Source organism: Dendropsophus ebraccatus, chromosome 1 (genome assembly GCF_027789765.1).
Source record: "Dendropsophus ebraccatus isolate aDenEbr1 chromosome 1, aDenEbr1.pat, whole genome shotgun sequence".
Taxonomy (NCBI): Eukaryota; Metazoa; Chordata; class Amphibia; order Anura; family Hylidae; genus Dendropsophus; species Dendropsophus ebraccatus.
Genome location: NC_091454.1, coordinates 214,823,144 through 214,849,319, shown reverse-complemented (window position 1 = coordinate 214,849,319; position 26,176 = coordinate 214,823,144). Strand labels below are relative to the sequence as shown.

The 26,176-nt window shown below is 45.3% G+C and overlaps 2 protein-coding genes across 8 annotated transcripts in view; one reads left to right on the top strand and one right to left on the bottom strand.

Moving 5' to 3' along the window:
• The window catches only part of ALKBH7 (alkB homolog 7), a 28,168-nt gene extending 16,127 nt beyond the window's left edge, over window positions 1–12,041 (top strand). The window contains exons 4-5 of one of the 5 annotated variants that reach the window (XR_011359257.1): window positions 115–184; window positions 12,023–12,041. Coding sequence is in view for 1 of the 5 variants with exons in the window: in XM_069947912.1 (XP_069804013.1) it covers window positions 115–124 (10 nt within the window). In the remaining 4 variants the exon portion in view is untranslated. Of the gene's footprint in view, window positions 1–114; window positions 844–2,512; window positions 3,144–5,370; window positions 5,690–12,022 lie in introns of those variants that run through there. The other 4 variants (XR_011359256.1, XR_011359255.1, XR_011359259.1 and 1 more) reach the window with 4 other exon arrangements.
• A 2,652-nt stretch (window positions 12,042–14,693) lies between these two features.
• Window positions 14,694–23,806, bottom strand: GTF2F1 (general transcription factor IIF subunit 1). 3 transcript variants are annotated; one of them, XM_069978645.1, is made up of 14 exons: window positions 23,290–23,806; window positions 22,202–22,246; window positions 22,058–22,119; window positions 19,735–19,807; window positions 18,172–18,365; window positions 17,922–18,092; window positions 17,457–17,665; window positions 17,084–17,219; window positions 16,944–17,002; window positions 16,617–16,727; window positions 16,292–16,365; window positions 16,068–16,209; window positions 15,864–15,987; window positions 14,694–15,024 (listed from the first exon to the last, which is right to left on the bottom strand). In XM_069978645.1, the coding sequence occupies exons 1-14, from the start codon at window positions 23,419–23,421 to the stop codon at window positions 14,820–14,822; spliced, it is 1,737 nt and encodes a 578-aa protein (XP_069834746.1). In that variant the 5' UTR covers window positions 23,422–23,806; the 3' UTR covers window positions 14,694–14,819. The 3 variants fall into 3 exon arrangements, with proteins under 3 accessions (XP_069834746.1, XP_069834661.1, XP_069834830.1); XM_069978560.1 differs by having other exon boundaries at window positions 17,084–17,222; window positions 23,290–23,662; XM_069978729.1 differs by lacking the exon at window positions 23,290–23,806 and adding an exon at window positions 23,231–23,251 and having other exon boundaries at window positions 17,084–17,222.
• Between the last annotated feature and the right edge of the window lie 2,370 nt (window positions 23,807–26,176).

The window sequence follows — 26,176 nt, the reverse complement described above, 5'->3', positions numbered from 1 at the left end:
TCTTGTTTAGCCCTTTAATAATTTTTGTAAAATTTTCAATCTTCACATTTTAAAATCATTTATTTCCCCTATGAGCATAAGGATATAAGGCTTTTTTTTTTTTTTTTTTTACAGCAGAAGATAAATAAGAGCCCAGTTTATTTCACAAGACCTTATAAACTATGATGAAATAGGAGGACACAAGGTAAGAGTATCCTCTCCTTCAGGGAGTGGAGCCATGGTCCCCCATGGTCGGTGGGGATACTTACCACTATACTAACGAGGATGATAACTGATATTACTTTGTGTTTCGCTATTACAGTGTTGAAAAATTTTTGTAAAAATTACTTTAAACACTTTTGGCTATATGAGATTACTGAGATGCTTTTATTCATTTTGTTTTACTTTTGTGTAATACGTATACAGTGGTACTTCAAGTTACAATATTAATTGGCTTCAGGATGACCATTGTATGTTGAATATTTTGTATTTTAAGACTAAGGGCCCTATTCCATGGGATGATTATCGGATAATCGTTAACAATAAACAATCTCAACTGACCGGTATTGCGAACGACCTGAAATCGTTCACCCAACTGCACGGAACGATGATCGTTACTTATGATCGTTCTTGTGGTCGTTTTGTTGTCGCTGTTGTGTTCGTCGCTACTGCGAACGACATCTTATTCAATGCGAACGAGCAACGATAAAAATAGGTCCAGGTCTCATTAAGTGAACAGCGATCTCTCGTTTTTCGTTAATCATTAACTGCTATTCAACTGAACAATTATCGCTTCGATCTGAGCGATTTAACAATTATCTAAATGATAATCATCCCTTGGAATAGGGTCCTAAAACTTGTTCATGGTTGTAAACAGGGCTGTGGAGTTGGTAAACTGCAACTCCAACCCATAAATGGCCAGTCAGACACCAGGGGACTTACAGTATTTGTCCAACTAGTGTAAAGTATGCCTGGCTCAGAAGTTTCTTACTAATGTCCTACATGATTTAAGGGCGACTTCTGAGAGAATAAGGAAAGGTATAAATCAGATTCCCTGTGTGTGCAGTGGATGCAGCATCCATGTCCTGAACAACTTAGAACTAGACTAGATGGAGCAGGTGGTCTTTTCTGCTGACAATCTTTTATGTTTTTAACTATTCACCATACACAAAGAAACAATGCTAGATACCTGTGATATAGAGGTTAGACATTGTGATATAGAGGGGTAAGCCATAGTGATATAGAGGTCACATATAGTGATATAGAGGTTAGACATAGGGATATAGAGGTCACACACAGTGATATAGAGGGGTCAGCCATGGTGATATAGAGGTCAGACATAGTGATATAGGGGTAAGCCATAGGCACTGATTTATCAGCTCTCTTTCAGAGTCTGCGCAAATCACCACATCCCCACAGGAACTATCCACTAAGCTAGTCAGTGACTGCAGCTGTGTCCCGCCTCACTGATTGGCTGAGTGGGGCAGTGAAATCATAGGATTGGGAGCATGTTGCCCTGTGGGGGCATGGGGACAAGTAAATAGGACTTCTTTATTATGATCCCAACCCCCTGTCCCCCTGGATTGTTCCTTGATGCCCAGACTACTCCTTTAATTTCGGCCTCTTTCCAACACACACGCAGCCTGCTGCAGCTATAGCACACACAGCTTGCTTCAGCCATAGCACACACAGCCTGCTGCAGCCATAGCACACACAGTTTGCTTCAGCCATAGCGCGCGCGCACACACACATGCATCCACACACACACACCCTGTTGCAGCCATAGCTCACTAAAGGTAAACACACAATCTTGTCTCAAAGAGAAAACACACTCAGGACAGAAGCTACTGCTACACTACTTATGGCTTTTCCTCTATAGGATATCTTCATATTACATTGCTGCTCATATACAATCATCCAGGAAGAGAACAGCACAGAACTCCCACACAATGGACTCTTCCAGCTCAGAAACAAACTGCTAGAGACCACATTACTGATACATGGCGGAAACTAAATGTATGTGAGAAAGGGTTTTTCTGGTTGTTATAAATAAAGGGCTTAGATTGATTAGATAAAGATTAGATTAGATTAGATAAAAGGCTTAGCTTGATGGAACATAAACTATATTAAAGGGAACCTGTCACCGGGGACGCAGGCACAGAGCCTTGCCTGACCCCCTGGTGCAGCCCCCGGATACTTACCCTTTCCCGCCAGTCGCGTTTTTGGAGCCAGTCCCGGGATGAAGATATTAGCGCCCGCGCGCGCGCTGCTGAGATAAGTCCGACGCCCATAGAGAATGAATAGAGCCGTCATTCTCTATGGGCATTGGACTCATCTCGGCTTCGGGCGCTGATATCTTTGTCCCGGGACCGACTCCAGGAGCGAGGGGCTAGTAAGTATCCGGGGGCTGCACCAGGGGGTGGGTGGGCTCTGTGCCCGCGTCCCCGGTGACAGGTTCCCTTTAATGAGGAACATTTATAAAATCCTTATGAAAACTCAATTATAAAATTTTAAAAGATTTTTTTTTTTAAAGCTTCGGGAGTTGGTACATTTTTTTGACTCCAGCCAAAACTAGCTCTGACTTCACAACTCCACAGCCTGGTTCTGATGCCGCCAAAATAAGAAGAAATGAAGGTTTAAAGAAAAATAAGCTGGTAACTAATATGGAAAAAGTAAGTCCTTACATACAACCCAGAATGAGTAACTCATCCTGGCACAGGTAAAAAGCAGTACAGAACATGTAGTATCACACTGTACTTAGCGAGGAGATACTAGACACACAGTAGTACAGGACATGTAGTATCACACTGTGCTGTAGAGAAGAGATACTAGACACACAGCAGTACAGGACATGTAGTATCTCACTGTACTGTAGAGGAGATACCAGACACACAGCAGTACAGGACATGTAGTATCACACTGTACTGTAGAGAAGAGATACTAGACACACAGCAGTACAGGACATGCAGTATCACACTGTACTGTAGAGAGGAGATACTAGACACACACAGCAGTACAGGACATGTAGTATCACACTGTACTGTAGAGGAGATATCAGACACAGCAGTACAGGACATGTATTACCACACTACTGTAGAGAGGAGATACTAGACACACAGCAGTACCGGACAGCAGTATCACACTGTACTGTAGAGAGGAGATACTAGACACACAGCAGTACAGGACATGTAGTATCACACTATACTGTAGAGGAGATACTAGACACACACAGCAGTACAGGACATGAAGTATCACACTGTACTGTTGAGATGGGATACTAGACACATACAGCAGTACAGGACATGTAGTATCACACTGTACTGTAGAGAGGAGATAATAGACACACAGCAGTACAGGACATTTAGTATCACACTATACTGTAGAGGAGATGCTAGACACATACAGCAGTAAAGGACATGTAGTATCACAGTGTATTGTTGAGATGATATATTAGACACACAGCAGTATAGGACATGTAGTATCACACTGTACTGTAGAGAGGAGATACTAGACACACAGCAGTACAGGACAGCAGTATCACACTGTACTGTAGAGAGGAGATACTAGACACACACAGCAGTACAGAACATGTAGTATCACACTATACTGTAGAGGAGATACTAGACACACACAGCAGTACAGGACATGTATCACACTGTACTGTTGAGATGGGATACTAGACACATACAGCAGTACAGGACATGTAGTATCACACTGTACTGTAGAGAGGAGATAATAGACACATACAGCAGTACAGGACATGTAGTATCACAGTGTATTTTTGAGATGATATATTAGACACAGCAGTATAGGACATGTAGTATCACACTGTACTGTAGAGAGGAGATACTAGACACACAGCAGTACAGGACATGGAGTATCACACTATACTGTAGAGAGGAGATAATAGACACACAGCAGTACAGGACATGTAGTATCACAGTGTATTTTTGAGATGATATATTAGACACAGCAGTATAGGACATGTAGTATCACACTGTACTGTAGAGAGGAGATACTAGACACACAGCAGTACAGGACATGGAGTATCACACTATACTGTAGAGAGGAGATAATAGACACACAGCAGTACAGGACATGTAGTATCACAGTGTATTTTTGAGATGATATATTAGACACAGCAGTATAGGACATGTAGTATCACACTGTACTGTAGAGAGGAGATAATAGACACACAGCAGTACAGGACATGTAGTATCACACTGTACTGTAGAGAGGAGATACTAGACACACAGCAGTACAGGACATGGAGTATCACACTATACTGTAGAGAGGAGATAATAGACACACAGCAGTACAGGACATCGAGTATCACACTATACTGTAGAGAGGAGATACTAGACACACACAGCAGTACAGGACATCGAGTATCACACTATACTGTAGAGAGGAGATACTAGATAACCAGTTACCACATGTACTGCAGTAATATTGTCTCGATCGTCGAGCTGTTCATATGTGCCACAGATCCTGTCTGTTTGAGTCTGGTCTCAAATTATGATGGTTCAAAAAGGAGAGATATACATGGGGGGGATTTATCAATGCTTTTATGAAAAACCCTGTGTGTAAATATATTGTGCAAAAATGAAATTATAAAGTGCTCTTGATGTCAGAGTGCTATACAAGCAATAAAGGGTAAAAAACAGAACATTACAAAAAGACATTACATGAATAAGGTAAATGGCAAATTGGTGCAAAGGGAGTGAGGACCCTGCCTGTGAGAACTCACAATCTAAAATCTACATATAACATGAACATTATTCAAGACCATCCTATGTGTCACACCATAAAAGAGGTATGACAGATTTTTAAGGTAAAGGCCCTATTGCACGAAACTATTATCGGCTATTATGGACAATAATCGTCTCGTGTAATAGAAGACAACGTTCAGCCAACATGAACATTGTTGGCTGATTGTTGTCTGTCATTGTCTTTCAACATGTTGAAAGACAAATAACTAAGATGGCAACGATCTGCTGCCATTGCTCCGTGAAATAGGAGAGGCGGCAGCAGACCACTGCTATCTTCTAAGGGGTGCCTGGACCATCCACTCCCCCGGCTGTTACCTGCTCACGTGGTCTAGGCAGCATGTGGTGACCACAATGTGGGAATGCAACTACTAAGAAGCCCCCAAAGGTGTCAACATGTCGTCATCTGGGAGCTCCCAAACAGCAATGGTTTTGTTTCAATGTTTAGGTGAGGTCATTGGCTTACTTCTAGCTAGTATAATATAGATAATTGTAGGATATTTTATAAGAAATAACATCGCTAAGTGTATATTTTGGTGTGTACATCTTGCTTTGCCTGTACATCAATCGGCATCCCCCTTGGGGTGACAGTACTCCATCTCTGATCCACCTCTATTTTTAGCAGCATCTGGAAAGCTAATAGAATATCCGTCTCTCCCAACGCATTCCAGTCTAACCAGTGAAACCTGCTAAAAACTTGCCAGGCGCGCTCGGCATGCGAGAGGAATTCCCGTAAATCAGGATGTAGCATCTCTAGCGTCTGTGTCTGCGGGAATCACGGAAACTACAAAAGAGACACAAAGCTTTTTATCAGACATATCAAACCGGTCAGGAAGCCAAACCTTCACCTCCCTTCGACTCTACAGTAGATTTTAAGATGTCCGTTAAGAGTTGCCAATAGCTTAAGATGTAAATTGCCCAATATTATAATTGAGTGTTATATTGAGCAATTTTATACAAGGACGCTTTATCATGATTATATTTATGGCGCCTGAACTTCCTTGGTATATGTGTGTGTGTGTGTATATATATATATATATATATATATATATATATATATAAATATATTTTTTTCCAAAGACAGAAATAGATCCTAGATGGTTAAAGCAGGAAAACTTTTCTTGTGGGAAAGACCATATAGTGGCCTTAAATGCCTGTGGAAACTTCAGGGCAATCTCTCTAGGTGGATGTAAAAATGCCAATCAGTGGTAAAGACATCACAGAGGTAAATGTGGATTCCTATTGTTTAGCTTTTCTGGCATGCGAAAGAAAGCTAAAAAGGATAACAAGATCTCAATGAGATGAAAGAGGCCATCTTATGAGCATCAGTAGGAAGTGGATAAACATATGGTAGAAGTTGTTTAAACCACCTGATGGACTCTGTTTTGGGCACTTTCTTGACTAAGGCATAACTTGTTCATTAGTTTATATGAGGAAGCCTGAAGAGCCAAGATAAAAAGGCTACAGGACAGTTGTAAGGTGGACCCAATGGGTTTTACCCAAAAGAAATGTCTTTGTTCAGATCTTTTGGCAAGGGTATACTGAAACATAACAGAAAACGGACATCCCACAAAAAGAGAATGCATCCTTAGTAGAGATGACCGCAACTTGCATGCTTGGTCTGTCTGAACCCGAGACTGCGGCATTTGATTAGCGGTGGCTGCAGACAATTTCATTAGGACTGGGGTCTCCTTATTGGGGTCCTTTCACACTAAATAATCCTTGGCCGTCCACAGGCCGCAAACAAATTCTGTTCAGCGTTTAGAATTAATCGAGCAGCAACGTGTTTCCTGTTTACACAGTGAGATGTGTGGCCGATAGCAATAAATTTTACCACCCACGCAGAAGATACGATCAGAGGGATGAGCGGGCCTTTTCCCACTTTTTGGTAGATTTTTGGCAAAAGGAATGTTTTTAGCAATGCTCCTTGCCAATAAGACTGGTCAACAGCCAAAAAGGTTCCGACATTAAAACAGTTGAACTCAACTAATTTTGGGGTGCTGAGATCGAAAATGATGTTCAAATTTTGAAATTGGCTCTAATTTTCAAGATATAGATGTACTTTCTATACTTCTCACAGCCTGTGATACAATACTAGGAAAAGTTTGCATCGTCTGGCAACTGGTATATTGCATCATCTTAGAATGACCAATAGTTATGGTATAAGGCTAGGTTCACACTGCGTTTTTGCTATCCGTGTTTTTCATCCATTTTTTTTTTTTTGTGAAAAACAAATGAAAAAAACAGATGCATTTGTGTGAATACTTTTTGATCTGCTTTTCCATTGACTTCCATTATAAAAAAAAAAAAAAAAAAAACGGATCTGTTTTGATGTTTTTTTTTTTTTTAATAATGGAAGTCAATGGAAAAACGGATCAAAACGGATGCACACAAATGCATCCGTTTTTCATCCATTTGTTTGCAAAAAAACGGATGAAAAAAACGGATTTCAAAAACGCAGTGTGAACCTAGCCTAAGGTATCGGGGTAAATGGAACCCATCAATGCTTGCAGATTACTGTTGGACAGTTATCAGAGACAATCCCATGTATGAATACAAAAGACGTGTGTAAATGCACCGAGAAGCCATGGAATAAGGATCTAAATTCCAGAGTTCAATAAACATAATTAATTTGTAAAAATTCTTGGATATGCCTGTAAATTAGTTTTCTGTAACTAAGTTTCCTATGAATATATTTCAAAAGTTTATGAACAGTAAACTTGCTTCCATATTATTGCAGAAGAAATAAATATGTCGGCTATTATACTGTATTCTATACAATTCACAAAACAGTAACATGAGAACTCTTCCATATCATAGAAACTAGAGACAATTTACATTTTTCCTTGTGATATTTGAATTCAGCACATAAAAATCATTAAGAAATGGATAATTTTATTTCTGAACCAAACAACGTTTGAAAATTTGTTGACCAGTGAATCAACCCATGTAAAGGGTGCTTTAGTTCATGTTCCCAAGATTCCCAATCTTGTGTTTGGAAGGGGAGATGAAGTGAAACAATGTTATGGATATCTAAATGTCCAGAGAGTGAGGAAATGACAAGGCATTACCAATAAACAGTCTTGGCTGTTGCCATCCACAAGACATTGGTGCCAGATGACTGAATCAGTCCAATATAACCTAGGACTAGGGGGCTTTTCTGGCTATGGCCGGGGAGTAGGTGGATGAGGCCAACAACGTCCACTTACCTCCCCGGTTCCAGTGTCGGGTCCCTGATCTCGCTGCTTCGGTCCACGCTGCCTACGAAACGCAATTTATCATTAAATACATTGACTCATACTTATGCACGGTGGGTTATATCTCATGATGCGGGATAAAAAGTCCTATTGCACAGTGTCACTTTAAGTTCATCCACATAGTAGGACCAACAGAATACTAATTCTCCTTAAGGAGAGCATCAAAGACTTGTAGGGACTTAAAGGCCATTCCAGCTCCATTGGAAATTCCCAGGAAGAAAGGATATACAGAATACGGGTCTTATTACACTGAGCGATTTTTAATGATTAATGACTAATGATAAACGAATGCAAACGAGATTGTTTATCGTTAACCTGAAATGGTTCACCATATTACACAGAACGATAATCGTTAGTTACGATCGTTACCATGATTGTTATTGCAATCGTTACTATGATCGTTTATCCCTTCTGATCCCAGCAAACACAATGAACAATGTGCTATTACACTGAACGAGTAGTGAAAAAATACAGAACTTGAGCTAAGGAACGTGGAATTACAGCAAACCAATAACGATGATTTTAGGTCCAGATCTAAATCAACGATCAACGACATACAAACGATTTTTTAATCGTTGCCTGCAATTACACAGAACGATTACCGTTTAAATTCAAATGATTTAACGATTTTTCGCCCGATAATCGGCCTGTGTAATAGGGCCCTACCTCTCTCACACACACCACCTTGAGAAAGTGGCTTTCCCTTAAAATCAGTGTTTTATGCCAGCTACTAATCTTAGAACATTGACTAGGGATATATGCCAAAAGGAAAGAATACCCCTGGTCAGTACAGAGCAGGGTGCTGGCTATTAAGAGGCCTATTGTTGTGGGATACTAAAGTGATACTAAATCACCCATACAGGAATTTTTACCAATAATGATATCTATAATACTGTACTCTCTGTAGAGTTATACAAGCTTGAATGGGTTAAATCTTATATCTGATTGGCAAGCTGCTGGTAATTTCACTACAGTAGAAATAGGAACCTAAGTAAGAACCAAAGTGAACACGGAGATATAAATGACCCATTATGGAAGAGATATCCGATGGCGCTACTTTGAGCATTTAAAATATGGGACGTGTTGGCAGAAAAATAGGATGGAGAAGTTTACTGTAGTCCAGGACTTAAAAAAAAAGACAAATATCATAGATATCCAGCGATCTTGTAATTCCTGAAAAAGCAATAAATCTACTTGTGTTGTGGAGAGACAGACAAAGGAATTGGATTTGCTCGGAGCCAGAGATGCACCTGGGACACGGAGAGACAAATGGATGTAGCTAGTCATGGAAGAATGGTCAGACTGGAGATCAACAATAGGAAAGAATGAAGGACCTCAACAACAGACACAAAGGAATAATAAACAGATCCGTTGCACTAGACAACAGACATGGGGAGGAAACATCAATATAATCTCTGCTGGCAAGGAAGTTAGGGCAGCAAGAGTATATACTGAGGACATAGGTCCTACTGTATATAAAAATTGGGCAGAGAACACCCATCGAAATGCAAATTCATGCATCTTGGAGTGTGAGGTTTAGGATTCCTGGGAAATGTGGATACAGCCTTTGGCCATGTACACATGGGGGGACATGCATCATCCGGCGTACTGATGATTTTCGGCGTAAAGTGCCGATATGCGAATGATTTTATTCGCAAATGGCCGTTTTACGAATAAAATATTCGCATATCGGCACTTCACGCCCAGTACGCCGGGGGGGGGGGGGGGGGGGGCGGGGAGGGTGTGTGGAGGGGGCGTTACGGGGGGCGCGGACTCAGAGTCCGCGCGATTTATAATTTTTTCAGCTCAAAGATACGCCAAAAACCTACTCCACCTTTCAGGTGGCTTAGGTTTTTGGCTGTGCGCACCGACGTGCACGGGATTTATGTAGAGGCAGTCCGCCTCTTCATAAATCTCCTTAGCGCCGGAGATGCAGGGACATTTATAAGTCCGGTGTAAAAAATGCCGGACTTAATAAATGTCTCCCGTTCTGTGACCCGGCTGCGTCACAGAACGGCGGGTGTTAATAAAGATCATCTCACTGCAGTACCGGCCGGATGATCTTCATTTCTGCTGAATTCGGATACGGGTGCACCAGTGTGCGCCTGCATCCGAATTCACCGCAGCACACAATGGAGCCTGCGGCTGGAGCCGCACACTCCATTGTGTGAACGGAGAGGTTCTCTGTGGCTGCTATTATTGAATAGCAGCTGCATAAAACTGACATGTCGGCTTTTTGTGCAGCCGGATGGAACGTATGAGAGAAAGTGAACAAAGGAAAAAGTTGTATTTTTTGGCGTAAAATGCCCAGATGCGAATAAATTTATGCCATTTTACGCCAGATTCACCAGGGGGGCAGGGAGGGGGTGTGGAGGGGGCAGAATGGGGGGTGCGGATTCTGGGTCCACTTCATTTATCATTTTTCTCGCCAAAAAATGCTAAGGAAACCTACGCCAGCTCTGAGCTCTGGTGCATGCAGGATTTATGTACATAAATCTCCGTACTGTCTGCGCTGCGGGGACATTTTTACGCCCAGCGCAGAAAACATCAGACTCAATAAATATCCCCCTATGTGTATATGCTCCGGCCGGGATTCCATTCCTTCTGATGCAACATAGGTTTTGCATAAATCACAGCCAATGTTGCAAATCGCAACAACGTCCGTGATTTATGTAAAACATACGTTGTGTCAACATGGCCTTTGGCTGTATCCATGTTTTCCAGTCAGCCTTGGGGCTGCAACCAACTTCTTCAGCCACTGGTAATCAAATGCAGAGGATTTGTGTACAAACCCAATCATGCTCGAGATTCGCTCATCTCTAGTAGTTTTTCTTCTTGGAGAGATCTTTGGCTTGGCATATATTCCTTTTCAATGTTCTAAGACTCCTAGATGGAGTACAATCTCTATGGCAGTAATCCTGATACCAAGGGTGTAGCCAACTCTCCAGGATATTTAAGTTGGAATACCTAGAGAATCCATTTTAGTAAACATGCTTACATTAAACATAACACGAGACTTTCTATATAATGCCTTTATTGACTTTTGTACAATCTACAGGCTCCTCTGGGAGATGCCATATCTGCCACTTAACCTGATTAAAAAGGGCAAGTATCTCCTCAAACTAAGAGAAATGTCAACTATAAGTCTTTTTGCTCCAGCTTTGAAAACACCAAAGCAAAGGAGGACTAACAGAGCAAACATACAATGAAAAGTCAAGTTAAATTTACTGTCCTATTACAAAGAAACCCCTTTAAGGGAGGTCAAAAAACACAAAACAATGGCATCAGACCAGTGCCAATAATACGATTCTCAGATTATCAGAGGGCAGAATAAGGAACCTGAACTTATCGTTGAGAAACCTTATCCCATCATCTTTGGATTTTAGACCATACAGCCATAAGAAAAAGCTCTGGAGATACTCAGCTCATCTATGAAAGCAAGGCCCAGTTTAAAAGCCTGAAGCTGTGTAAACAACATTAGCAAAAGTGATATCTGCCCTCAATTAAGGCCATTGGTGGCTAAAATTGAATATCAGGAAAAGTCAGAAGTCTACTGCCCTTACCCTAAACAGTCCTCCCATCAAATACAAAATAGGGCAAGGTAATCCATAAGGCCCCGTTCCCACTAAGCAAAGGTAGCGGAATTCCGCGACGGAATTGTCCACCGCGGAATGCCGTTAGCCTCCCGCTCATAATGGGAGTCTATGGGAGGCGCGCGCTCCTGCCCTGTCCGCGCTGAAGAATGAACATGTTCACAGTACAGAGCAGGAGCGCGCGAATTCTGGGATTCCGCCTATTACCTAGACCGAATCCCAGGTGGTCCCCGGGCATGCTCCTCCTTCCGCATGGACCGGGAAGGCATCAGCAATCAAATGCGGCAGGTTCGAGAATGTTCGATTGAACCTACGAATTTCCAATGTTCAATCCTCTCTATTCGAGAGCATACCAGCTCAACCAGTCTGACTTGATATTAGTTACACTGAAATATTCTCATATGCTCATATTCCTCCCCTGCAGAGTCCCAATCTGAGCACATTCTTTTGCCGTGTTTGCTCCTTGTGCCGCTTTGCTTGCTTATGGAAAATGCTGTTTCAGGGATATCTCTACGTATGACTTCAAGTTTTTAAAAAAAAAGTAGTCGAGAAGACCTACTACTGGTAAAGTGAGAAAGAAAAATATATATTATATATATTCCAGATCGTGGTGTTACAATAAAATTGCTGTACACGCCTTTCTTGGTTTGCTACAGTTGTTACAGAGGTTTTTGTTTCTTGTGTTTTTTTGTTTTTTTTTAAGGGTTGAAGCTAAGGCTAGATTCACACTGCATTTTTGCTGTCTGTTAAATGGATGGGAAAATCTTAGCAAGCTGAGTCTTGAGGAATGGTTTTTATCTCGCGGGCCTCCATACCTGTTTGGTAAGGAGAATAGAGATGAGCGAACCGGGTTTGGGTTCGAGTCGATCCGAACCCGAACGTTCGCCATTTAATTAGTGGTGGCTGCTGAACTTGGATAAAGCTCTAAGCTTGTCTGGAAAACATGGATACAGCCAATGTCTACATCCATGTTTTCCAAATAGCCTTATGGCTTTATCCAACTTCAGCAGCCACCGCTAAACAAATGCCGAACATTCGAGTCCGGATGGACTCGAGCATGCTCGAGGTTCGCTCATCTTTATTAACGATCCAAACGACCGCTATTGCGAAAGACCTGAAATCGTTCACCCATTTCCATGGAACGATAATCGTTACTTATGATCGTTCTTGGGGTCGTCTAGTCGTCGCTATTGCGTTTGTCACTACTGTGAACGACCGAACGACATCTTATTCAATGCAAATGATTTGCGAATGAGCAACAATAAAAATAGGTCCAGGTCTTATTAAACAATCAACGATTTCTCGTTCGGTTGTTAACTGCTATTCAACCGAACGATTATCGTTTGGATTCGAACGACTTAACAATAATCTGAACGATCGTCCCATGGAATAAGGCCCTAAGTTGCAGACAAACTGCTCTGGGACCAGCTTATCCCACTTAGAACAAAGATTTACCCAAGAAACTATTAAAGGAGTACTCAGCCAAAAAATAAATATGCTGCACAAGCATTACTTACATGAGTTCCCCAGTTGTGAAACAACCAAAAAGTGTTTGTTTTTGGGTCCCTTTATATGTCATATAAATACTTTGTTCCTCATTAAACAGTTGCTCAGGACTACATTTTCCAGAATGCATTGCTTTCAATCAGCTCTTCATCACAGCCCTCCCACAGCACTCTTGTTGGTTCCCCACTCAAGGCAAAACAACTAGTCTCACTGCAGACTATTACACAATCACATGCTGCAATTAACCCATTCATCACTAAACAGCATGCTGTAATCACACCCCACTCTCCCTAAATGTCACAATAAAGATATGTACATGTGTGTTTGTATGACAGGGAGATAGTGATGTAAGCTCTAGGGCAGGGGTCCTCAACTGTAACTATTAGCACTTGTAATGAGTGCTCATAGTTACCACACGGCAGCACTGACAGGCAGGGAGCCAGTGGCTCCCTCCCTGTAAGTCACTCTTGTGGCCGCAGCGGTTACAAGAGGCCGCACTCTGCCTCTTGTTTCGGCGCTCGAGTGACGTCCTGGAGCGCCGACGCTAGGACAAGGGGAGAGCGGCCTCTAGTGACTGCCGCAGTGCGGCCACAAGAGCGAAGAGAAGAGAAGACGCCCGAATCCAGGTGAGTATAAGTGTTTGTTTTTTTGTGTTATATAGGGATGGTCCGAACCCGCCAAAGGAGAACACCCCTTTAAAGAGATTATCCAGAATTACAAAAGCCAAACAAAACACAAATGACTTTTTCTAAAACCAACACCAACACTGCCTTCAGGTTATGTGTGGTATTGCAACTTTCTGTATTAAATCAATGACACTGAGCTGCAATATGACACACAACCTGAGCACACAAGTGGCAATGTTTCTGGAAGAAAGCGGCCATGTTTTAATAATCCTAGATAACCCCTTTAAGAGGCTGTTGAGGATCAATGTATATGTCATTCTAAGCCTCTGACATCGATGAATTCCAGAGATAGAAGGAATTGGGCTATTGTTCAGATATGTGAAATATTCAGACTGAGCAGCAGCCAGTTACATCCGGGCACTGCCCACACAGAACATCTGTAAAGAATGAGAGAGATGCTGGCGCCATGGACCACAATGTAATCAGGCTGCAACACACGGAAACTACTTAAAAAAAGACCTCATTTTAATACTTCTCGTTTCTCAAAGTAATAAAAAAACAATACCCACAATTATTTAACAAATCAGATGGGAAAATATCAATCACACAATGTAAAGCCACTCATACATCCTCTGTATATCCCTTGCTCCACCAAACTTTCACTACCAAGTGTATTATAAGGCTGGGTTCACACTACGTATATTTCAGTCAGTATTGTGGTCCTCATATTGCAACCAAAACCAGGAGTGGATTAAAAACACAGAAAGAATCTGTTCACACAATGTTGAAATTGAGTGGATGGCCGCCATATAACAGTAAATAACGGCCATTATTTCAATATAACAGCCGTTGTTTTAAAATAACAGCAAATATTTGCCATTATATGGCGGCCATCCACTCAATTTCAACATTGTGTGAACAGATCCTTTCTGTGTTTTTAATCCACTCCTGGTTTTGGTTGCAATATGAGGACCACAATACTGACTGAAATATACGTAGTGTGAACCCAGCCTAAAGATGGAGCACATAGGGTATTGTGTGCCAGTCCTGTAGCATGTGCATGTTAAGCCTGGTCCAAGAATATTGGGGTCATTCCTTCAGGTAGAAGTGCATTTTGTCATGTATTGTCTTCCGGTCAGGGTTGAGTCTCTTCAGTATCTGGGCGAGCACATTGACAGTCTGCTCGCTGCTTAGACCTGTTTTCTTGGTTTGGAACTTTTTCAGCAAGTCCTTGGTCGTCATGGGTTTGCGGGTCAGATATCGTCTAACGGCCTCTTCAGTTAACTGAATGTCTCTGCAAGAAAAAAACCCAAGATAGATTATAAATATAAAATAATATATATTATTTTTGCTGTTGCAAAAGTACAATTCCCAATCATGCCTGTACAGATAAGCCTTAAAAGGGGTACTCCAAAAATTAACAATTTACGTTAAATACATAGCTTTAATAAAGTTATAGTACTTTGTAAAGAAACATATTTTTTTTTTATATACATACACACTTTTTAGTGGCAGCAGTATGGGATGAGACAGCTCCTATGCTGCCACCAACATTTGAGTCGAGAACTGCTATAAGCCCTGCAGTTTCCGACAAGCTGAAGAGCTCCGATCCTCTGCTCTGTTGTATCGCTATGCAGAGTAGGGGGTATGATCCTCTGTGGACTGACCCTTAGGCCCCGTTCCCACTGAGGAAAGGTAGCGGAATTCCGCGACGGAATTGTCCGCCGCGGAATGCCGTTAGCCTCCCGCTCATAATGGGAGTCTATGGGAGGCGCGCGCTCCTGCTCTGTACGCGCTGAAGAATGCATTCCGCGGCGGACAATTCCGTCGCGGAATTCCGCTACCTTTCCTCAGTGGGAACGGGGCCTTACTGCTGCCACTTACTGGAAGTCCATATTTAAGGTTCTACAAAGTTAAAGGTATGCATTGGCAAAAAAAATAGGTTAAAGCTCTGGTTGCCAGGCATGATGGAAATTGTAGTTCTATACGAATAAAAGGGGGTTAATTTTGTAGAACTTGTCCGAACAGAAGATGCATCCATTTATATGCCACAATGCTCCCAAGGAAAGATGTCATACATCACAATACATACAATGTAGCCTCAGATTGGGGCATATACACAAGAGCACTTACCCACTGCTGGGTGTGGACTTTCCAGACTGGGGCTGTGGGGTTGACTTTCCTGATGTATTCTGAGGTCCAGAATCCATCTTCAAACGTTTTGCGGCAGGAGTGTGACTGGCAGCGCCACGTTTACCTGGTGGAAAACCAGAGACAAGGTTACCGATAGTCCACCCAGTATACAGGGAACCATCATAGAACATTCTACCAACGCACCTTGCTCCAGTTTATTGGCTGCGGCCCTGAGGGTGTTAGATGTGTTCCCTGAATCAGGAGAGGGGGTGCCGGGTCTGCTGTTAGCTCGTGAGCTGTTGTTGGAACCTCCTTTTTTATCCTTCTTGGGAGGAGTCTTCTTTTTCTACAAAGACAAATATGACTTAAGTTTCCATTAAAGAATTGATTAAGGAGACTCAGTTTATTTGCAGCCACTTATATAGTACCTGCATAAACAGAGCAGATGATGCCTCTCCGTCTATATCACTTTCTTCGGACGTCTCCGACTCATCGCTGCTGTCTATAGGGCGAAAACAAAGAAATCACTTTTCTAAAATTGTCTGGTATGTGAAAAGTGATGACCTCCATTAGAAATTACTAACTAACCGCAACTACGCAACTAACCATTACTTTACTAACCGCAAAAAGAGACTGACCCATCCGAACCAGACTACCCTAATAACCCCCTACCACCATCACGGCCGTCTGACATTAGCACATAACAAGAAAGTTGCTCTGGCCCAACCCTTTCTCCTAACCAGTGGATCTCACCTCTCTTTTTCTTCCGTTCCTGAGGTGTAGGTGCTTTCTTCTCTTCCTCCTCCTCTTCCTCTACCTTCTCCTCTTCGCTCTCCTCGCTGCTCTCGCTTCCTTCATCAATGCCTATAAGATACCAAAAAGTTGCAAAATAGAAGAATCTACAAAGTGCAAGTAGTCTATAGGAACTATATTTCCAGCCCTTTGGGACATGAAAGCCAAAATCTCATTGGCTTCCATTGGCAATTGTTTCGTTGAGAAGACTCACCCAATGAGCTGGTACGTGGACAACACAATATTGGGAAAAGTCCTTACACAGGAATACATTCTATCATTTCTTACCTTTTGGAAGCTCATCCTCCTTCACAGGTTTTGGTTTCCCAGGAAGTTCCTCATCTGAGCTACAAGGAAAATACGCATGGAGATTAGCGCACCTATCATCACCACCTTGTATCTCCTGTCAGGGTCTCCTCCTTCATTACCTGCTTTCATCAGACATATAATCCACCTCCTGCCCCTCAAAGTCTCCATCGTCGCTGTCCTCTATGGCCTCATCTTCAGACCGAGACTTCTTTTTCTTCTTCTGAGCAGTTTTCTTTTGTGCTTTAGGCCGACCTTCTTCTAGAAACAGAATCACGATAGACACGAATGAGTCTCATCATCCAGCTGTCCAAAGAGACAAGAACCTCTGTGGCAGCTGGTGTCACATGACATCACATGATCCCATACAATGCATCATCCTGAGAGGTTGTGAAGAAACCTGGATCTAACACAACATGACTTCAGAGGAAATGCACATGTCCGATACGGACCGGCATCTGAAAAGCCCCCTCCCCCTCTACCCCAGTATCTCACCTTCGTCTCCACTCTCCTCGCTCTCAGTGGAACTCATCTCTAGATCATCTTCGAGATCATGAATCTTCAGGTCACTTTTTTTCTTTTTCTTCTTACTCTTCCCACCTTTTTCCTGCTTGCTTCCACCCTCCTCTTCCTCTTCGTCCACACCTTGATCCTTCAGACGACGTTGCTGCATGATGGTGAAGTGGTTAAGGATTTTGTTTCGTCTGCAGAAAGTCAAACAAAAGAGGCTGATATCAGTAACACAAGGATGGAAATTTGGGGAATATGTGACAACCTAGTGATCCTGCATTGCAGGGTTGCTATCTGTAGTTCTGACGTTAGAGATCCCAGTAACTAACAAAACAACCTTCAGGCTGAAACCAGAAGACAACAGAATCAGGTAAGTGGACGGGTGGTGGGAGGATATGTAATAAAAGTGGTCTATAGGTTACACAGCTTGTGCTGCCCCCATTCTCTCACCTGTCCCATTCCAGCTCAGCCTCCTCGGCGGTCAGGGTGCGGTGTTTGGCCACCGGAGTGAAGTTGTACCAGTTGGACACTGGAAAAGCTTCGAAAGCTCCATCTGGACACTGGGTGAAGATGAAGTAAGAGGCGTTCTCCGTCACACCACCTTTCTTCACACCTCGAAACCTGTTAGAGAAGACGACACATGGATATTTACAAGGCTCAATCATTTATTTGTCTGAGGGTTCATGTCTACGACACTCACTTGCGCCCAGCTTTGCCATTAACCCTTAGCACCCAGGGTTGGTCTTCAATCTTGAACTCTTTCAGGATAATGCCGTACTTCCTTCTCCTGGATTCCTCTTTCTGCTTGCGATTATATTCACTCCCAGCCCCAGAGTCCGGCATCTCCTCATCCTGATACATCTTCTTGGCGCTCAGGTCACGCTCCATACGTGCCTGGTAGAAAAGCAGAATTAAAAAATATAAATAAATATGGATCAATGGATGAGATGCCCCACATTGGATGGAACCATTGGTGACCGCAGAGCTGAGTTACCCTATAGGAAATGATTCCAACCCCTGGTCATGATCCAGCCATATTGTGCACATCAGAGGAGGCCTGCTGAACAGCTGTCCTCTTACCAAGAACTACCTGATAAATCACTGATCACATAGGAACTTCCAAGAACCACTGTTACTAAACCACATCACATGCTCAGCTCTGTCTGTCAGGCAGCTGCACCGGTGACTAGTTATCATACAGATAGAGCCCTGCTCTCCATTTAGTCTCATCCTCTATAATAGTCTAATTGAATAAGTGCACCCACCACTGTATCCACATTGTTTATAAAGCCCAGGGATGGGGAACTTGTGGCACTCCACCTGTTGGAATGCCACAATTCATCTTAATAGGGGTTGTCCAGTGAAAATCTTTTTCTTTCAAATCAACCGATGTCAGAAAGTTATATAGATTTGTAATTTACTTCTATTAAAAAATCTCAAGTCTTCCCATACTTATTAGCTGCTGTAGGTCATGCAGGAAATGTTTTATTTTCAGTCTGACACAGTGCTCTCTGCTGCCATCTCTGGCCGAGACAGGAACTGTCCAGAGCAGGAGAGGTTTTCTATGGGGATTCATAGAAAACAGATTCAGAGTTCCTGTCTCAGCCAGAGATGCCCACCTAGAGCACTGTGTCAGACTGAAAATAAACATTTCCTGCAGGACATACAGAAGCTAATAAGTACGGGAAGACTTGAGATTTTTTAATATAATTAATTACAAATCTGTATAACTTTCTGACATTAGATGATTTGAAAGAAAAAGATTTTCGCTAGACAACCCCTTTAATACCTGGACAGCCAAGGCATGATGAGAATTGTAGTTTTGCAACAGTTAAAGGGCCGAAGATGCCTGGCATCCACTGAAACAGACTCCGGGAAAAGCATCGTGGAGAACCCGGTCATCACAGGTAATGAGCTCATCTATCAGCATGGTTACAGTAGCTCTCATCAATCTTAGCAAAGCCTGGTCATGATCGGCAAGTAGGGCCCCGAGCAATGAAACATGATACAAGCTGTTTAACCCCTTAGATGACTGTCAATAGCAACTGAGGCATCTAAAGTATTTGAAAGTGGAAGGGGGCTACAGGAGCACTGGTAACATACAGGCCCAATGGACTCCCTGTAATACTAGCAGAAAAACGTGCTTTGGAATACTAGGAGAAAAGTCAAACTGAATAAAGTTTAAAACATGAAAATGTCAGGAGTTTGGGAAAGCACTGGGATTTACTACATTAGAGTTTTCCTCTAAGCTCCTCTCTATTACCTGGTTCCATGTAGAGAAGTCAACTTTATCTGCCGCATTGAAGGCCATAAGATTATATCTTTTACTGGGGTTCCTGCACAAGACAAGACAGGATTTTACACAATACACAGGCTTATACTATAGATATATTGTTATACACCCAATCATGTCTGCCAGCTACTCTCAGAGACCACAGGCTGTTAGCATCCCTATTCCAACCTCTAGGGGGCACCATGTCAGTATATAGCAAAAATGTCCCTTTAGAACAGGGATGGCGAACCTTCAGCCCTCCAGCTGTTGCAAAACTACAATTCCCATCATGCCTGGACAGCCAAAGCTTTAGCTTTGGCTGTCCAGGCATGATGGGAATTGTAGTTTTGCAACAGCTGGAGGGCCGAAGGTTCCCCATCCCTGCTTTAGAATATGCCTCAGTGGGCTCTGACTGCAGTCACTCTCACCAATTGCAGCAATGATAGCTCTCTATGAAGCTTTGGAGGATGTATGGTTGGCGCATTGTGTGGATCCACAATGTAGCACAGGGGCACTAGTGCTGCTGCCACAGTATTTTGATATTGACAGTATATGCTAGCAGGGCCGGCGTCAGCACCCGGCATACTCGGGCAAGTGCCAGGGCCCACGGCCGCCCAAGGGGCCCCCGACACTTGCCTGAGCAGTGAGCCAGGCGCCCGCCACATCACCGACCCCCGGGGCTGGATGGGCTGGGGAAGGACCTGCTGTGTTTGCTGCACTGGGGAAGGACCTGCGGTGACGTCATAAGGGGGCGGGGCTGAGAACGGGAGAGGATGCAGGTGGATGAAGGACCTGTGATCATTGTCATGTGTCAGGAGGAGGCGGGGCTCACTTATACCTTCTTTCTGTGAGTTTTAGTCCTACTCTTATATCTCCTTTTGTAATATCCTCTGATCTCCCATAATAACAGGCTGTCCATGATGGGAGTTGTAGTCCTCTTATATCTCCTCCTGTGATGTCCTCTGATCTCCCATAATAACAGGCTGTCCATGATGGGAGTTGTAGTCCTCTTATATCTCCTTCTGTAATATCCTCTGATCTCCCATAATAACAGGCTGTCCATGATGGGAGTTGTAGTCCTATTATATCTCCTCCTGTGATGTCCTCTGATCTCCCATAATAACAGGCTGTCCATGATGGGAGTTGTAGTACTCCTCTTATACCTCCTCCTGTGATGTCCTCTGATCTCCCATAATAACAGGCTGTCCATGATGGGAGTTGTAGTACTCCTCTTAAATCTCCTCCTGTGATGTCCTCTGATCTCCCATAATAACAGGCTGTCCATGATGGGAGTTGTAGTACTCCTCTTATATCTCCTCCTGTGATGTCCTCTGATCTCCCATAATAACAGGCTGGATATGCTGGGAGTTGTAGTACTCCTCTTAAATCTCCTCTGATCTCCCATAACAGGCTGGACACGCTGGGAGTTGTAGTTCCCCCTTGTATACCTCATGTAATGCCTCCTGATTGTAACTCCATTCTAGCCTGCTCTATGATGAACAAGCTAGAATACAGACTCCAGGGGGACGACCTCCTTCTAGCAACTCCATTCTAGTCTCTGCGTGGATCCGATCTCACCAGCAGGCACACAGCGATGACGTCATCACGCCTGCTGGTGGATCCACAAGGCGCACACAAGGGAGAAGATCCCCGCCCGGATTAGTGAGTATGATTTTATTTTTTTATTTTCTTGTGCTGAGGGAGATCAGGGGGCATTTCTATGGGGACAGAGCAGGGGGCATTTCTATGGGGGCAGGGGACATTCCCCGAGGTGTGCTACGTGTGCCCCGAGGTGTGCTATACAAAGGGGCCCGCTGAGGCTTTCTCGCCCAAGGGCCCACAAAAACCTGGAGCCGGCCCTGTATGCTAGTGCTATAGTTTAAATGTGCTCTCTCATGATTATAACATCCCTTATCCACAGGGATGATCAATGTGAGGGTCTAACCAATGGGACCCCTACTCGTCACAGATGTATGATGTAGCAGCATGCAGTCGGCCACTACTCCATTCTTTCTTTATAATTATGGATAAGTATTGCACTCCTGTTGATGGGTAATAGCTTTTAACCCCTTTTAGTGGAAAATCGTTAATTGTATCTCAACTGAACGATTATCGTTTAGATTCGAACGATTTAACGATAATCTGAACAATAATCGTCTGGTGGAATAGGGCCCTAAGTCAGGACAAGGGCTCCTATACAGGGATTTATAATATTTTCATTTATGATGCTGCTCCTGCCACCTAGTGGAGAAGGGAAGTATTGCCGAGACTGACAGTAGTAGTAAGACACATAGGACCCAATGTGAGCACTCACCTGGGGACACGTACGATGTATTCTGTGACAGACTGTCCGCCAGCTGCCTGACTGCTGCCACCCTGTGACATAGAACATGGAGCAAGAGGTCACCACATAGGAAAAAATCCCATCAAAGCATCCAGAGACTGAGCGGACACTTACCAGAGACGTCATGGCTGGAAGGAGGGCAACAATATCACCAGATCCCTGAAAGACAAATGTTCCCAATGATGAGGAATAAAATACAAGGAGATAAGGAGCGATCACACCTAGGAGAGCAGCGGCCGATCCTATACTGTGTACGGGGCAGCCGATCCTATGCAGTGTACGGGGCGGCCGATCCTATGCAGTGTACGGGGCGGCCGATCCTATGCAGTGTACGGGGCGGCCGATCCTATGCAGTGTACGGGGCGGCCGATCCCATGCTGCGTACGGGGCGGCCGATCCCATGCTGCGTACGGGGCGGCCGATCCCATGCTGCGTACGGGGCGGCCGATCCCATGCTGCGTACGGGGCGGCCGATCCTATGCTGTGTACGGGGCGGCCGATCCTATGCTGTGTACGGGGCGGCCGATCCTATGCTGTGTACGGGGCGGCCGATCATATGCTGTGTACGGGGCGGCCGATCCTATGCTGTGTACGGGCGGCCGATCCTATACTGTGTACGGGGCGGCCGATCCTATACTGTGTACGGGGCGGCCGATCCTATGCTGTGTACGGGCGGCCGATCCTATGCTGCGTACGGGGCGGCCGATCCTATACTGTGTACGGGGCGGCCTGGCAGTCACTGCGGCAATAAGGGGCAATATAAGGCACATATAGAAAAGTAATGGGGAGGGGGGGAGCCATAAAGGGGTGGGGTGCAGGATATTAGGGGGTTACACATAGAAGATATTGAAGGAACTGGGGAAGCATCAGAGCAGAAATAAATGGAGGATAGTATACTGGAAGGCTGCAGGGGGGTCATGCAGGGGGGCTGGGGGTATTACAGGGGGTCCTGAGGGGGTTGGGTTATACATGGGGGTGCTGGGCTCTAATACGGATTACAGGGAGTCTGGGGGCAGACAGGAGGCTGTTGGGATCTGGAGGGGTTCGGGGTTATACAGGGGTCTGGAGGGGTTAGAGGTTATATAGGGGGATGTGGAGGGTCTGGAGAGATTTGGGGGTGCCTGGAGGAGACCGGGCTCATACTCTGGGGGTACAGGGGGCAGCCGGATCCCACTGTGGGGCGCACACTATCGTTTTCTCACCGGCTTCACTGCTGCTCCTCGTCTTCCGGTCCGCAGACTACTTCCGGGTCGTCTGAGAGAAGAACCTGCGTTCGGGCTGACGTCACGCCGGCGCCATCTTTCTTGTTGGCGCATTGGGTACAGGGCGGCCATACACGTTACCGCCGCTCATGGCCGCTGTCGCTTCAGTGTAGTGGAGGTTGCTGTTGGCAGATCTGCTGCCGTGATGGGAGGATGGGAGTTGTAGTCTTGAACTAGCTGAGGCATGCTGCTGACTCCCGTAGGGGGCGCTCTGGCTAATAGGGACCTAAACAACCTCCCCCCGCCACACACAATATGTGAGAGCTCTGCTTGCTGTCAGTGAGTGGGAACCGTCCTTGTATTAGTGACATCCTGTCCCATCACCATAGCATACCTCCCAAGTGTCCCTCTTTTGACCCACGTGCCTCTGTCCCTCTTTTTGACATAGGAATTAGATTTGCATTGATAAACGTTTTATGTTGTGCTCACATGTACCGTGCGGCGGCAGCACCGGCAGAGAGAGCCATCGGCTGCCTCGTCACCCCTCACAGGTCGCCGCAGCGGTCACAAGAGGCCGCACTCTGCCCCTGGTGTTGGCGATGGAGTGATGTCACGGTGCCAGGGCAAGGGGAGAGCGGCCTCTAGTGACTGCTGCAGTGCGGCCACAAGAGGGGACGCCCGGACCAAGGTGAGTATGTGTTTTTTTTTTTTTTTTAATGTTCTATGGGAGGGGGAGAGCGCACGGGGGCTATATACTACTGGGGGAGAATGCACAGGGGGTCTATATACTACTGGGGGAGAGCGCACGTGGGGGGGGGGGGGGCTATATACTACTGGGGGAGAGAGCACAGGGGGCCTATATACTACTGGGGGAGAGTGCACAAGGGGGCTATATACTACTGGGGGAGAGTGCCCAAGGGGGCTATATACTACTGGGGGAGAGCGCACGGGGGGGACTATATACTACTGGGGGAGAGTGCACAGGTGGGCTGTATACTACAGGGGGCTATATGGGAGAGCGCAAAGGGGGGCTATATACTACACGAGGAGAGCGCAGAGGGCAGCTATATACTACTGGGGGAGAGCACACAGGGGGGTTATATACTACAGGGGGAGAGCGCACAGGGGCTATATACTACAGGTGGAGAGCGCTCAGGGGGAGAGCCTACGGGGGGCTATATACTACAGGGGGAGAGCGCACAGGGGGGCTATATACTACAGGGGGTGAGCGCACGGGGGGCAATATACTACAGGGAGAGAGCGCACGGGGGGCTATACACTACTGGGGGAGAGTGCACAAGGGGCTACATACTACTGGGGGAGAGCTCACAGGGGGGTTATATACTACAGGGGGAGAGCGCACAGGAGGCTATATACTACAAGGAGGCTATATACTACTGGGGGAGAGCGCTCAGGGGGCTATATACTACTGGGGGAGAGCGCACAGGAGGCTATATACTACAGGGAGGCTATATACTACTGGGGGAGAGCGCTCAGGGGGCTATATACTACAGGGGGAGAGGGCACAGGGGGGCTATATACTACATGGGGAGAATGCACAGGGGGGCTATATACTACTGTCGAAGAGCGCACGCGGGGGCTATATACTACAGGGGGTCTATATACTACAGGGGGAGAGTGCTCAGGGGGGCTTAATACTACAGGGAGAGCGCACAGGGCTATATACTACAGGGGGCTACATACTACAGGGGGAGTACGCACAGGGGGTCTATATACTACAGGAAGAGAGCACACAGGGGGGCTATATACTACAGGGGGAGAGCGCACAGGGGCTATATACTACAGGGGGGCTAAATACTACAGGGAGAGAGCACACGGGGGGCTATATACTTCAGGGGGAGAGCGCACAGGGGGCTAAATACTACAGGGAGAGAGCACACGGGGGCTATATACTACAGGGAGAGAGCGCACGGGGGCTATATACTACAGGGGGAGTGCGCACAGGGGGGCTGTATACTACAAGGGGAGAGCGCACAGGGGTCTATATACTACAGGGGGAGAGCACACAGGGGGGCTATATACTACAGGGGGAGAACGCACAGGGGGGCTATATACTACAGGGGGAGAGCGCACAGGGGGGCTATATACTACAGGGGGAGAGCGCACAGGGGGGCTATATACTACAGGGGGAGAGCGCACAGGGGCTATATACTACAGGGGGGCTAAATACTACAGGGAGAGAGCACACAGGGGGCTATATACTTCAGGGGGAGAGCGCACAGGGGGCTAAATACTACAGGGAGAGAGCACACGGGGGGCTATATACTACAGTGAGAGAGCGCACGGGGGCTATATACTACAGGGGGAGTGCGCACAGGGGGGCTGTATACTACAAGGGGAGAGCGCACAGGGGTCTATATACTACAGGGGGAGAGCACACGGGGCTATATACTACAGGGGGAGAACGCACAGGGGGGCTATATACTACAGGGGGAGAGCGCACAGGGGGCTATATACTACTGTTGGAGAGCGCACAGGGGGGCTATATACTACAGGGGGAGAGCGCACAGGGGGGCTATATACTACTGTTGGAGAGCGCACAGGGGGGCTATATACTACTGGGGGAGAGCGCAGAGGGCAGCTATATACTACTGGGGGAGAGCACACGGGGGTTATATACTAAAGGGGGAGAGCGCACAGGGGGCTATATACTACGGGGGGGCTATATACTACAGGTGGAGAGCGCTCAGGGGGGCTATATACTACAGGGGGAGAGCCTATGGAGGGGCTATATACTACAGGGGGTCTATATACTCTAGGGGGAGAGCGCTCAGGGGGGCTTAATACTACAGGGAGAGAGCGCACGGGGGCTATATACTACAGGGGGCTACATACTACAGGGGGAGTACGCACAGGGGGTCTATAT

Excerpts from the sequence above, each read along its gene's own strand:
- GTF2F1 (XM_069978560.1), bottom strand. The coding sequence starts at position 23,421 with ATGGCCGCCCTGTACCCAATGCGCCAACAAGAAAGATGGCGCCGGCGT. Across the intron at positions 22,247-23,289 it reads GAGGAGCAGCAGTGAAGCCG|GGATCTGGTGATATTGTTGC; the intron begins GTGAGAAAACGA and ends TTTGTCTTTCAG. Across the intron at positions 17,003-17,083 it reads TATATGTCTGATGAAAGCAG|CTCAGATGAGGAACTTCCTG; the intron begins GTAATGAAGGAG and ends TTTTCCTTGTAG.